Here is a 14,403-nt window from a genome sequence, read left to right as displayed (position 1 = left end):
CCTCTGAACACTGCTGATCCATGACCCGCTGTAGCTCTTCTATCTGCCTGTAGTCAGATTACATTAGAAGTAAATATCGCTGGGTGCCCTCTTCTCTCTGTCTCTCTCTCTCTCTCTCTCTCTCTCTCTCTCTCTCTCTCTCGCGCTCTCTCTCTCTCTCTGTCTCTCTCCCTCCACCCCAACTCACAGCCGCTGCCCGGAGGGATTCACATGCATGAAAGCTGGGAGGAATCCGAATTATGGCTACACCAGCTTTGACAGCTTCGGCTGGGCCTTCCTGGCTCTCTTCCGACTCATGACACAGGACTTCTGGGAAAACCTCTACATGCTGGTGAGGATGATCCGTCAACAAGTTAGCGTTTTTTCACAGGTTGCCTATCTCCTAACGTCACATATCAGTCCTCAAATATTACTGCAGCAAATAGTTTATATCCCAAAGATGTTAAAGGGACAGTTCAACAAAAAATGAAAATCCACTCATTATCCACTCACCACTATGCCGGTGGAGGGATGGGTGAAATGTTTGAGTCCACAAAACACTTTTGGAGTTTCAGGGGTAAACAGCGTTGCAGCCGAATCCAATTCAATTGAAGTAAATCGTGACTGCTTCTTCAGACAAAAAAACAAACCCAGTGAAAAATATCACTGGGCTCTTTTTATCTATAAGAAGCAAACTCAAGACTTTTTAAATACATTGTTTAGATAATTAAATTAATAGTTCAACTGATTATGAAAATAATCATTTGCTGAAGCTGCACTAAATAGTGAAAAAATTATGTAGACCTTAAATTGTTAAATTAAATGAATGTTTCATTGGTTTATTCCGACTCGGAGGTTGAGTCTAATGTAAAATCTTTGTCTCTAGATTTATGCTAGAATTCCTGTTTGTTCAGAATTACCGATCTCCTGCTCCTCCACTGATTGACACAGTTGATATACTTTAACTCCACCTCTCACACAAATGGAGGATAATTCTGCCTCTGTTCTATAGTCCCCCTTTGACTTTCATTGCCTGCACATACTGTGTCCTGGCTGCTGCCGTCCAGTACGTGAGCCTGCTCCCACAGAAACTCCTCTGAAATGGTGGAGACACTCCTTCCTCCACATATGGAGGCCGAGTGGAAAGAAGAAAGTATGAAATATTAACAGCTCAGGATTTCAGAACGGCCAATGAGGGAGATGAGACCTGATGGGAGCACCCCGACTCATACTGCTATTTATGGTCCCAACTTAGAAATTCAGCTTCCAGCTACAGAACGACAGGCTCTCACTGCCTTTGTGTGTTAAATCATTAGAGACATGATTGTGAAGTTGTGTTTAGGTTTTCATGTTCAGAAATGTATGTGAAACGGCCGAGTCTATCGGCTCCTGTCGTCCATACAGTGATTATTTTTACCAGCCTACAAACTTCATGCAAAATGTGTGAGGGAATTTATTTTCTTAATCCAAGGAAGTCTTTTCTTTTTTTGCTCTGCTCCCAGTAGACACTGGTTCTCCTTTAGAAGAGGGGAAATGATGATTTGGGAACATTTTATTTAAGTTTAGTGTGTATTTTGTGATGCTAAAACCTCTTATATGCCTGAGTGAATCAAAACTGTAATATACCTGTATACCTGCTGTGTTTTTACATCAAGAGAGCGAGTTTTCTTCAAGTTTGTTCTCATTTCTTCCGCCGGGCCTCTGTAACATCAGGTTCCTCACTTACTGTCTACACTGGGGAAAACATCCCAGCCCATAGGACAATTTTTGGCTGTGCACTGGCTGGTATAGTGTGCATATGAAAGTAGGTCAAAAAGGCACATCTCATGGCTCTCCCTGATGAACAACTCAACCTTGGGCTCATGCTGAGAATGTTGATGAGCGCAGGGAATGACACAGGGAAATAAGCAGGGAAATAAGCGTTCCACAGTAGCCGTGTTCCCTCGCTGAATCTACTGTCCAGAGGAAGCAACATTTATGCTGAGTTCATTTCTGATGCCAAGAAAAATGGCCCAGTTCACTGTCGCTATATTTCTGCATATTTCTGATGAGTCATTGTGAGTGTGATACAGGTGTTTCGGTCCCGTATCAGATGTCATTGGCGTCTCTGCTCTTCTCTTTCTCCCCTGAACAGACCCTGAGGGCGGCGGGTAAGACCTACATGATCTTCTTTGTGCTGGTGATCTTTGTGGGATCTTTCTACTTGGTGAATCTCATCCTGGCTGTGGTGGCCATGGCTTATGAAGAGCAGAACCAGGCCACCATGGAGGAGGCCATTCGTAAGGATGAGGAATTCAAGGCCATGCTGGATCAGCTCAAGAGACAGCAGGAGGACGCCCAGGTCAGTCCTCTGCAGGGTTGAGGCTGCAGTGATTCCTGAGCCATGTGATATCATTGCTCTCAATCTATCCATGTGTTTGTGTTTGCAGACTGCTGCCATGGCAACCTCTGCAGGCACAGTGTCAGAGGATGCGGTGGAGGATGACGGAGGGGGGCATCTCTCGTGCAGCTCCTCTGAGATGTCGAAACTCAGCTCCAAGAGCGCCAAAGAGCGTCGCAACCGTAAGAAGAAATGGCGGCAGAAAGAGCAGGACAAGGAGAAATGCGACAGCGAGAAGTTTGTCAAGTCAGAGTCAGACGACGGCAGCAAGAGGAGCCGCTTCCGTTTCCCTGATAACCGGCTGGGTCGAAAGTCTTCCATTATGAACCAGGTAAGAACAAATTGTCATCCAGATTTTTTGTTGAATCTGCACCAAATCGGAGACACTCATAGATATCATTCTCCTAAACAAACACATTTATTTACATGGGAAAAACCTATCCCACTATATAAATGAAAGTGAAAAAGGATCCAACCCCATATCCATATCTGCACCACATTTAATGGGCGTTCTCTTTTGGTCAGGAAACCCCTGCCACAAAATTCCAGGGAAATCAGTTCTGTTGTTTTTGCGTAATCCTGCTCACAAACAAATATACAAACCAAGCAACAAACAAATGGACTGCGGCAAAATCAAAACCTCCTTGGTTGAGGTTATTGTATTTTTCTCCATAGTCGTAGGCAAAAATCTTTCATGCAAAAATATCAGAACCAGACTTGTGAGCTATATGCATGTCTAGACATCACTATAGGTTCCACATGAGGCTCAGTGATAATTCTTTATGTAAAATAAAACAAGAGCAAACCAATCTATAACTACAGAGCCTCAGAATTAGACTCAAAGCTCTTCTTATCTCTATGAATAGAATGTTGTCAGTGAATGATGCGGCTGCACAGGTATATTTCAGAAAGAGATTGCAGCTGCTGTACAATGTGCTGTTGCCTGATCTCACGTACAGGGGAGCATATAGTGGCCAGAGATTTAGCAGCACATGTCCAAGTCCTGAATTATTCACAGTGATTACATGAATGTTTCAGAGGGAGCAATGCTGCTGCTTTGTTTAGACCTCACCAGCACCTACAGTACACTGGCTCTTATAGTTTGCGTGTATGTTTTGTATTCACCTAACAAGTTAACAAAGGCATCCGGGCCTCATGCAACACAAGTGGGAAAACCACAGTGCATTGATTTAGCTGAACGTTCATCATCTGCACAGGCTGCTGTCATAAAATGTGATTTCAGTTGCATGGGCCTGTCCGCAGATATAATAATCATATTTGGATCAATACGAGCGGCAGCACAGATTGATGTCATGACTGATGTTTGTGTCCATGTAGTTGCAGCTGCCTGTATCCCCGTCGTGTGTGTTTGTGTGTGTGTGTGTGTGTGTGTGTTTCTGTGTGTGTGTGTGTGTGTGTGTGTGTGTGTGTATGTGTGTGTTTGTGTGTGTGACCTTGACAGTGTAGTATATCTCTGACCTAATTATGCATTTCTGTCATGTTTGTTGAGACACGTGATTGCTCCGGCGGAATATTCCTCCCCGGGGGAAAGTGTCCTGCTTGCATTAATTTTCCCACAGATGTTGCCTTTCATGGTGACCCCCCAGAACTGATGACAAACAATATAAAAAGGATGGTGCAATCAAATGTAATTCAAAAAACACATTGGGCTGCATAAATGTCTCCTCTCCTCTCCTCCACTCCTCTTCCTCCTCATCTCCAGTCCCTACTCAGCATACCCGGCTCGCCTTTCCTGTCCCGCCACAACAGTAAGAGCAGCATCTTCAGTTTCAAGGGCCGCAACAAGGACGTGGGTTCAGAGAACGAGTTCGCCGACGATGAGCACAGCACGGTGGAGGAGTGCGAGGACCGCCGGGGCTCCCTGTTCAGCCCGTACCGGCGGAACAGCTACAGCGGCTTCCACGGAAAGAGGAACAGCACGGTGGATTGCAATGGCGTGGTGTCGCTCATCGGCCCTGGGCCCGGTGGACGCCTTCTGCCTGAGGTGAAAATAGATAAGGCAGCTACTGACGACAGTGTAAGGAAGTCTATGAGGAGACCTATCTAGGCATGGCCCCCCCTCTCGTCCGTTTCCTTCTCTTACTACTCTCTACTCTGTCATCTTTGCAAGTCCGTATGTATCTCTTGGCTAAGCACTCGCGCCCTCCCCCTCCCCCAGCCCCTGCAGTGTATGCTGCCCTCCAACAGTAGACAAAGGATGGAGAAATAATTACATTTTGCAGTGATTATACTTTAGCCTACCCTTGCATTTCATAGGTTAGTGGAACTAGGTCTATCAGTGACTTCCAGGCAATGTTGTTGTTTGATTTCGAAACAGTGAATGTCAATGTTTTGAATATGTTCACATCAAATTGCACATTCTTCAAAAACACACAACCCTATTAGGCTCCCCGTTTGATTTCGACACCTACATCAAACCCCTGTTTAAGATTTAATTCACAACTTTATGCGTGGGATGTCATCAAGTTCCTGTTTCACACAGTCAAGTAATGAAAGATCATTTTTGATAGCAAACAGCATATAATGATGAGTTAACGTGCTCCAGTGTGTTGATGTGTTCCTCCTCCAGGAATCCAGCTCCTCTGCTCGCCTGTGTGGGTAGATCTACAGTAGGAGGCGGATGATGCAGAGGGGACCAGCACTGTAGAGCCACAGACATTTTATCTGCTTCCCTATTACACAGATAATATCCCATAGCAGATACACAAGCAAAACACACCATCCTATCAGGCACTGATAATAATAATCATAATATAATTTAAGAAACAAAGGAGGGCTGCTGTCCTTGTCTGTCTTCTCCTCTTTTCCAAACTCTCCCTGGTCAACATTAGTGAATTAGTCGTGTCTCATTCTAGTTAGCATGGTAGATTCTAACCCTAGTTTACAGCAAGCATGACATATAAGAGTAGAACAATGGCTATGATGTTTGTTATTTCCTCTCCTTCTCTTTGACTTGGAGCATGCTCGTGCATGACAACTGGATGGCTCTGAACTATCTGCCTCCATTATGATCTCTTTACAATGCTCTTGACTTGATGGTTGCAATATAAGTTGTGTGGTTTCAAAGTAGGAAGATACAGTAGCATCACTTTGCAAGTGACAGATTCCGATGGCCAGATTGGGGAGACATTTAGTAAAATAACCTAATGATTATATTGCAATGGCAGCAAAGCCTCCATTATCGCATGACAGGACTGAAAATGCACTCATGCAGAAGCAGTTCTCCTTGCACAGTTTCTCACAATCCATTTATTATTTAATCGGGATGGGCTAATTACGTTCTAACACAATTAGGTCAAGTTGCCCTAGACCACTGCTCCCACTTTGGCTGAGACCTGCATGCACTTACAGCATACACACACACATCTTTGACAACCTTGAAACCAGCATTGAGATAGAGAAGAATCAAACATTTGCCCACGACCCCCCCCCCACCAACAATCTGACTACTTTTTCCTGCCAATGCTGTTGTGCACTTCCCTCCGCCGGCCACCGGTGGTGAAGTGGGATGGTGTTCATGTCCTCTCCATGGGTGCTTGATTCTTCCTCTCCCCCTGACAGCCGACTACTGAGGTTGAGGTGAAGAAGAAGCTGTCGGGCTCCCTGATGGTGTCTGTGGACCAGCTCAATACCTCCTTTGGGCGAAAAGAGCGGGCCAACAGTGTCATGAGCGTCATTACCAACACACTAGTGGAGGGTACTGCCACTTTAACCCAGCTATTTAACCTGCTCTCTCATTATTCTTTAACTAGGGCTGCTCTCATTGAATGATTAGTTTTGACATGAATGTCCTGCTTATCTGCTTTGCATATCGAACAGTACCAGATACATACAATGCATACAATTTTTTTCTATCATTTGATACCATTGCATGCTGTATGCTTAAGCACGCCAGTATGTTTGGATTTGATGTTTGGTCCGCGCTATCTCTTCAGAACTGGAGGAGTCTCAGCGCAAGTGTCCGCCATGCTGGTATAAGTTTTCTAACACATTCCTGATCTGGGAGTGCTCCCCCCAATGGATTAAGATCAAGGAGATTGTGAACCTGATAGTCATGGACCCCTTCGTGGATTTAGCCATCACCATCTGCATCGTCCTGAACACCCTCTTCATGGCCATGGAGCACTACCCCATGACCCCCGACTTTGAGCACATGCTGTCTGTGGGCAATCTGGTGAGTGGCAATCTTTTTGTTCTTTTATTTTTGATCGGAATCAGTCGAAAAGTATTTCCTCTGCTTCTCCTCAGCAGCTCTTAGAGAGGTGTTATTTTTGGGTTCGTAATTGCGGTGTTTTTTCATTGCCGATTCAGAGTTGAAAGGGAGAAAAAAAAAGCCCTCCCAAACCCCCCTGCTGCTTTCCTGAATCCATGTGTTTCTCGATTCTTCACATACACATGTTCCCTTTCTTCTCCTTCTATCTGTCTTTCTCCAACTCCACTCTGGCGAAGTGGAGCTGATGTTTGCTTCAGTGGAACCGGCCTGGATCTCTCCGCTGGTTGGCTGAAGGGTGGGAGGCCGGCATTAATATTTCGTGGAGGCTGATCGATGAGCTGCTCTAAAATGGTGCTGGAATTGTGGCTCTGATAACTCAACCTGCCTGTTTTCACTTAAGGCTTTTTAGGGAAACTGAGTAAATCCGAGACCGGGCAGACGATGACTTTTGTTTTATTTTTCAGTGTCACAGATGTTGAAATATGTTGCGTCAGCGTCCCAAAACAAGATGCTACAGATGAGACAGCCACCCACTCTGTGTGTGTGTTTGCATATTCTACGCATTGCAATTGTTGTGGGGACCTACATCTGTTAACTTATTATGGGGACTTGTATTCGTTTCAGGGAAAAGAGCAATGAAGCAGATCATAACATTTTGAGGTGAAGAAATGTTTTACGGTTATGGCTAGAGTTTGACTAAGTCTTTACAAAATCAATGTAAGCTGATGCAATGTCTCCTGAAGACATGGAGTCACGTGTGAGTATGTGCAAGTGTGTATATTTACATTTAGAGGGACAGAAATGTGTTATTTACTAGTCCTGCTCTAAGATCACTTATCAGAAATTGCCAATGGGGGCTCAGGTGGATATTATTCGAGGTCACCTTGATGCAATATGAGTCATTATCTTCTTAGACATGCACACACACACACACACACACACACACACACACACACACACACACACACACACACACACACACACACAGACACAAGATGTTATACTTTATTATTAATTAACATTTGGGATATTTTATACAGTGATTGATTTACATATTTAAATATGTAAATCTGAAAACGGGATCTTTTACTCATGTTCAACTCACTTCTCTTTACTCCTTGCCAGGTTTTCACGGGGATCTTTGCAGGGGAGATGCTTTTCAAGCTGGTTGCTATGGATCCATATTACTACTTCCAGGAAGCTTGGAACTGTTTTGACGGATTCATTGTGACGCTGAGTTTAGTGGAGCTGGCTCTGGCTGATGTCGAAGGCCTGTCTGTGCTGCGGTCATTCCGATTGGTAAATTTTCCCTCTTGCACTTCCCTCAGATAGCTGTATAGTTAGCCTATTAGCTTATGAGGTTTGTATCTTAATTATATCCTATTTATTCTTTCCACCCGTTCAACTTCAGCTGAGAGTGTTTAAGCTGGCCAAGTCATGGCCAACCCTCAACATGCTGATCAAGATCATTGGTAACTCGGTGGGAGCCCTGGGGAACTTAACTCTGGTGCTGGCCATTATCGTCTTCATCTTTGCTGTGGTGGGCATGCAGCTGTTTGGGAAGAGCTACAAAGACTGTGTGTGCAAGATAGCCAAGGAATGTGAGCTGCCCCGCTGGCACATGAACGACTTCTTCCACTCCTTCCTGATCGTCTTCCGGGTGCTTTGCGGCGAGTGGATCGAGACCATGTGGGACTGCATGGAAGTGGCGGGCCAGGGCATGTGCCTCATCGTCTTCATGATGGTCATGGTCATCGGCAACCTGGTGGTGAGTGTCCACGTTGGGCCGACTGTTGGCTCCCCAGCTACCTTTAAATAATTATATTGTGGTAATAGACCTTCACAATATTAGGTAACCTATTTCTTATTCTTTGTCCGAAGGTGTTGAACTTGTTCCTTGCCTTGTTGCTGAGCTCATTCAGCGCCGACAACTTGGCTGCGACAGATGATGACGGCGAGCCCAACAACCTGCAGATTTCAGTCAAGCGCATAAAGGTAGGGATCGCATGGATAAAAGTGAAGGTGCGGCTACTGATGGCCGCCCTGCTAAAGAAGCCACCGATGGAGGACGAGCAGAAGCCTTTGGACGACATGTATGACAAGAAGCTGAACTGCATCGCTAATCACACTGGGGTGGACATCAACCGCGACCTGGACTACGCCAAGAACGGCAACGGCACCACTAGCGGCATAGGCAGCAGCGTGGGGAAGTACATGATCGACGAGGACCACATGTCTTTCATCCACAACCCGAATCTGACCGTCTGCGTGCCCATAGCTGTGGGAGAGTCCGACTTTGAGAACCTCAACACGGAGGACTTCAGTAGCGAGTCGGAATGTGAGAACAGCAAAGAGGTCAGTCAGATGTGTATTATCCACTTCCAGCTTTTAACAGTAAATCAATGTTTTCCAAGCACTTACAAAATAAGTTTGAACTTTTTCCTCCATGATGACACGTGTTGTTGTTCTTGTAATAAACCTCAACTATGTGCAATTTCCACTCTCAGGACAATAAAACTATGGGCCTGGCTGCTACTCTGGACTGCTCAGGCCCTATTGTAACTCCATTACTCTATAGAGTCTTCTTTAGAGTGGCTGGAGCATGGATGAAATTGATATCAGCTGATGTATCTCACTTGACAAATTGCATTTAGAACACTTTCAGAGCACACCATCTGCCATCTGATATTTCATTTCAATGTTAATGAGGATGATATGTGATCTTCAGGGCTGTTATGGTGTCCATTTCAAGAGAGCAAATACTTCTTGAGTTTTTATTTCAGACTGAGGAAACGCAAATTGGAGATAATGTGATATTTACATTTCCTAAAAGGTCCAGAAGACTCCTTGAGTAATTCTTAGCTTTGCAATGAAACCAGAAATGTTTCTGAATCCCTAAAACTTTCCCTATGTTTCTGTCTGTGTGCGTGTGTATATGTGTATATATGTGTATCTGCATCTCTGCAGCTGGATGAAACCAGCTCGTCAGAGGGCAGCACCATCGACATCAAGCCAGATGTGGTGGAGGAGGTGATAGTGGAGGCGGTGGAGGAATACTTGGAACCAGAGGCCTGCTGGACAGAGGGTGAGACCACTGCTCCTGTAACACCCAATTCCTCTACTCCTAAATACAGAGATTCTCCATGGAAATGACAGGGTGGCAGGGCAATGGACGGTGACAGAGAGGGAGAGAGCAAAAAAGAGAAAGACCTTTGCCACAGATGCAGCTGAATGCTGCCAAATAAATGTCAGGGTTGCCTGTAGAGTCCGGTGTAGTCAAAATCATGAGCTTAGGTCACATTGTTGTTGCTTATGTTCTCCACACTAAACTCTTCTGCATAAGACATCAGCTGCTGCCTGAGATCTCCTTTCACCAGCTTCCAGAAAACGTCCATCACACATTGTTAACCTATAAACCTTTTTTTTGGTCAGTATGCCCGTGGATTATTTATTTTATAATAATACGTTGTAATTTAAAGAATTTGAAATTGTTCAGGGACTTTTTTTAAGTAGAGTGCCTGCCTCCGCCATTGCCCACTATTTCCCTAATAAACTTAAATATACATTTACTGCATCTTGATTTTAATTGGATCTGCACTTACTGGCAAACCCTCATAAATGTCAGTCCCCTAAACAAGTTTTTCATAAAGATGCATCAATTATGATCTAAGAAAAATGGAAATAATCAAATCTTATCTCATAATGTTAATGGAAGTGAAAAAAAAACCTGATCTGGATTTACGCCTCGCCCTTGTACATAATTTCATGGAACTTGATTGAGAAGTTTTGACCCCAGCCACATCTACTACATGACTCATTCAAGCATAATACACAGGATTCAGAGTTCACACATTCCTGTGCTCGGTACACTTGAGCACAGGAAAGGAATGTACGTCTTAATTTAACTCATCATAACGAATGTCGTCTCTTCTCCTGTGTGTCTGCAGGTTGCATCGCAAAGTATAAGTGCTGTGATGTTCCGATCAATGAGGGCTGGGGGAAGCCCTGGTGGTTCCTGAGAAAAACCTGCTTCCTGATTGTGGAACACAACTGGTTTGAAAGCCTCATCATCTTCATGATCCTCCTCAGCAGTGGCGCCCTGGTAAGCATCCTCTGAAGCACACAATTCATGGAGCCGATAGAATCCAAACTGGATAAAGACTGAAGATCTTGAAAATAAAGAAACAGAGCCCAGTGAGTGGTTGAGGAGGAGGAGGAGCTGTTCAGTGGGTGGTGCAGTCAGTTTGGTTGTTCAGAATCCGAGCTGCTCTGTTGGGGGGAGGGGGGCGTCTGTGATTAATGGGCCGCGCCATTTATCAAAGACGGGATCTGTTTCAGGAGATTGAGTCAGGCCTTGTTTTTAACCCTGTCAAATAAGAGCAGAGGCTGCTGCACATCCACGTTCACTCTGGACTCATTCCACAGAGAAAAGATATGTCTTCTAACTCATCATTTGTGATGATCAGCCCTGAGTGAGCAGCGGCGCTGTACACAGTTTCATTAGCAGAATTATAAATCATCAGGTGTAATATTGCTTTTTGCTGCCGTCCCCGCGGCTGACAGCAGTTGTTCCTGTTCCTCCGCAGGCCTTTGAGGACGTGTACATCGAGCAGAGGAAAACCATTCGGATCATCCTGGAGTACGCCGACAGGGTTTTCACCTACATCTTCATCCTGGAGATGTTGCTGAAGTGGGTTGCCTACGGTTTTGTCAAGTACTTCACCAACGCCTGGTGCTGGCTGGACTTCTTCATTGTGGATGTAAGTCAGGCTCCTGCTTCCTCAATGTATTAGACTGAGAGTGTCGTAGACTATAGAGCAGAACAGCGGCCACTTGGTCCTCAACCACACCCTGGTAAAAATATTTATATATATTTATTCAGTCAATTTAACAGCGATGCTAATGCTAATTTCAAGATATGCAGATACAGGCTCTGATGTTGCTAAAAACTGCATGTAGCTGTTGCCCTACTGTTATGTGTAGGGTGTGGTTAGGGTATAAACTGAATACCTGCTTCATGGCGTGCGTTAGGTGATAGGGCATGTTGTGCACATGTTGTTTACTCATGCTGTAAGGACAGTGTCTTACATGACTACACTACAGTCTGTCCATTTGAAATAAACACATGCCCGTGTCACCTTTTACGTCGCCATCAAGCAACAATCCCTCTTTTTACTTGGCTGATCCCCCTGAGACGCTTGAATATGTACAAGAATTATTCGCTTGTGAATCCAAACACAACTATTGCCGTGTCACAAGCATGAAACCACTCAGTCTGTTTCCGTATAGGAAATTGAAATACACAATTGAAATGCACAATTATTTGAGCATGGACGCCACCAAAAATTGAATTGAGCCAATTAATAAGAGACAATAATTATTTCAAGCATATTCAAGTTTCTCTCAGAGTGGTGGGGAGTGCCACAGATGTGTCTCTGTAAATTTGACTTTACCTGTGTCTCTGACCTGAACAATGCTTGATATGTGCCTTTGTCCTCTCTGTCTATGTGTGGACTTCTCTGCTCCTTGTGTCAATCAAGTTTGAAAGAGCAGAACAGGGATAATTCTTCATTCTAATCTTTTTACATTGAAAAATATACTGCGTTACCACCATTGAATCCAATTTTAATATTTGGGGGGGAGGGTTTCAGTGAGATTCTAATGTGGGGAAGGGAGGAGATCATTTCCATATACAGAATTTGAATATGACATGATCATGATTAGAGTGAAAATTTCCCTGACTTCTGAATTTCCTCCTTGAGCTAACCACCTCTCCACAGTGTCCACCACTTCCTCCAATAACTGTGAATGGACTCCGATCAATGGCCAGAGGTTGCCATGTTGATTCTTTATGAGCTCCTATGACCCAAACCTCCCCCCTGCAGCAACACACTTTTTACACACCACAGATTATGTGCACAAATTATTATTGCCTTATAATTACATTATTATAGTGTTACTACTATGTATAGAGTTTGTATGAGTTAAAATCACACATACTCTTCAGGTCTGTTTCTTAAGGAACAACACACACACTTATGATTTAAAGTTGGACACATACACACACACAGCTTGTGGCAATAACAATCATAGCACGCTGGTATGATTCTGGTTATGCCGTGGTAGACTCAGTCCATGTGTAGGTGTTGATCTCCAGCCTTTAGACAGAGCAGGGCACTTTATCTCTAACAAAGAGCTACGTCCCTCCCTGTCCCTTCCTCCCTTCCCTCCCCGTCCTCCTCTCGTACCCTCTTGAAAGTGTAACCTCAGGAATGTGGTGATATTGTTCTTGCTGAGATGTAATGATGGTGGGTGACAGTTGGCCAGCGGTAAGTTTGGTCTTCACTTGCGCTCCCCCTCCAGAAAAAGCAAACAACTTGCGCTTGATGAGACTGGGTTGTGTTGTGCCTTTGGCGTCCTGTGTTGTGGGGTCAAACCATCGCCATGGACTCAGAAAAGGGGAGGGGGGACACCATCATTAACCCGGCCTGTATTTTTCTGAGTGTGGATGTGCCTGACTCTCTGTTTGAGTATGTTCCTCCTCATTTTCCTTGTGTTATATCTTTGTGACATCCATTTGATTTGTGTCTTCCTGATTTTCATTATAATGATGTTTTTGTAATGTGTTATTTATTGCCTAAATGCCAGGGGCAAGAAATGTAAAGTTAAGTTAGAGAGTTAAGTGTTATAGTGTGCGACAATGTAGCAATAAGAATCACTATGTATCTTAAATTAGCTTTTAAAGTAATGACAACATAGTCAGGGTAGGTGAGCATGAGGCTGATAGCTGTCATACTCCATTCATCTTTCTTTTTCACTCAGGTTATTATCATTGTTTTGTTGTGTTTTTCCCTTTGTTTTTAGTTTGTTTTATTTCTGTGAGGCTCTGGTTTGTGCTGTCGTCATCATGGGATCACAGCCCCAGATGTCATTGGCCTTGCCTTGCAGAGCTCTGTGAGAAGGACGCTGAGGCGCTGAGGCCGCTACTGCACAGCTGGCCCAGCGGGGGGCTGGAGGCCAGGGACCCCAAAAAGGGGGGCTCTCCAAGGGGTCAGGCTGAAGGTGACAATAACCCCAAACACTGTAGTGAAGCTCAAGGCAAAATCTTTATTTGACTGTCTACCTGCCAGAACAGTTTCTCAAGGGGCGAGAATATTGATTTAAATAGGGGCTTTGTGCCAAAGAGTAAGTACATGAGGAATCTCAGCAGAATCTAAATAAAATCCCCACAAGGACGTCCTGGACCTGATGTTTGAACAGTGTCCAACATTTATATTAAGAGGTCTGAAACTAGACTGCCACCTTTCCTGCTGCTCTTTTGATAGTTTTGATGGATTCCTCTCCTAAGATGCTGAAATGTTGATGATGGCATCAGTAAAATGAAGATTTTGCCTGTTACAATCCTCCCTCCGTGACTTTGGTAAGCTTTGGATGTTGTGTACTTCTTGCGGTGAGTTTGACCGGTTTGTGCGGTGGCTGGTTGGAGGTGCCTTCACATGTGTTCACCGTTGATATTTCTCCCTATTTGTAAGGAACTGGTATTCCTCCTGTTTCAGTCCCTCCAGCATCCAGACTGAGAAAATTGCAGTCAGGAAAAAAAAGGGGGAAAATCCCTAAGGATGAAATACTCTGGTGAATGTGCATTAGAAAATTATTTCTATTCACTAGAATTTATAAAATTTGGAGGATTATTTTAACACAATTGCATTTTTCATTTCAAACAACCTGCATTTAGCCAAAGCATACTTCTTTCCAAAACTTCTCTGTACTGCCGACGGCCTGTATTGGCCCCCTTTTTGGCCAAGTCATT

The 14,403-nt window shown here is 44.3% G+C and overlaps 1 protein-coding gene across 1 annotated transcript in view; it reads left to right on the top strand.

Annotated features, from left to right (window-relative positions):
- Positions 1-14,403, top strand: part of scn8aa (sodium channel, voltage gated, type VIII, alpha subunit a) — a 36,759-nt gene that overhangs the window by 15,136 nt on the left and 7,220 nt on the right. Inside the window, 12 exon segments of the mRNA XM_053425489.1 lie at positions 190-331; positions 2,114-2,320; positions 2,409-2,690; positions 4,083-4,364; positions 5,942-6,077; positions 6,316-6,554; positions 7,719-7,892; positions 8,005-8,361; positions 8,475-8,948; positions 9,561-9,678; positions 10,541-10,695; positions 11,180-11,353. Of these exon segments, the coding sequence (XP_053281464.1) occupies positions 190-331; positions 2,114-2,320; positions 2,409-2,690; positions 4,083-4,364; positions 5,942-6,077; positions 6,316-6,554; positions 7,719-7,892; positions 8,005-8,361; positions 8,475-8,948; positions 9,561-9,678; positions 10,541-10,695; positions 11,180-11,353 (2,740 nt within the window).

The sequence above is a fragment of the Pleuronectes platessa genome, chromosome 6, assembly GCF_947347685.1.
Source record: "Pleuronectes platessa chromosome 6, fPlePla1.1, whole genome shotgun sequence".
NCBI classification, from domain to species: domain Eukaryota; kingdom Metazoa; phylum Chordata; class Actinopteri; order Pleuronectiformes; family Pleuronectidae; genus Pleuronectes; species Pleuronectes platessa.
Note: the sequence above shows the minus strand (reverse complement) of the source record. Positions and strands in the feature narration are given on the sequence as shown.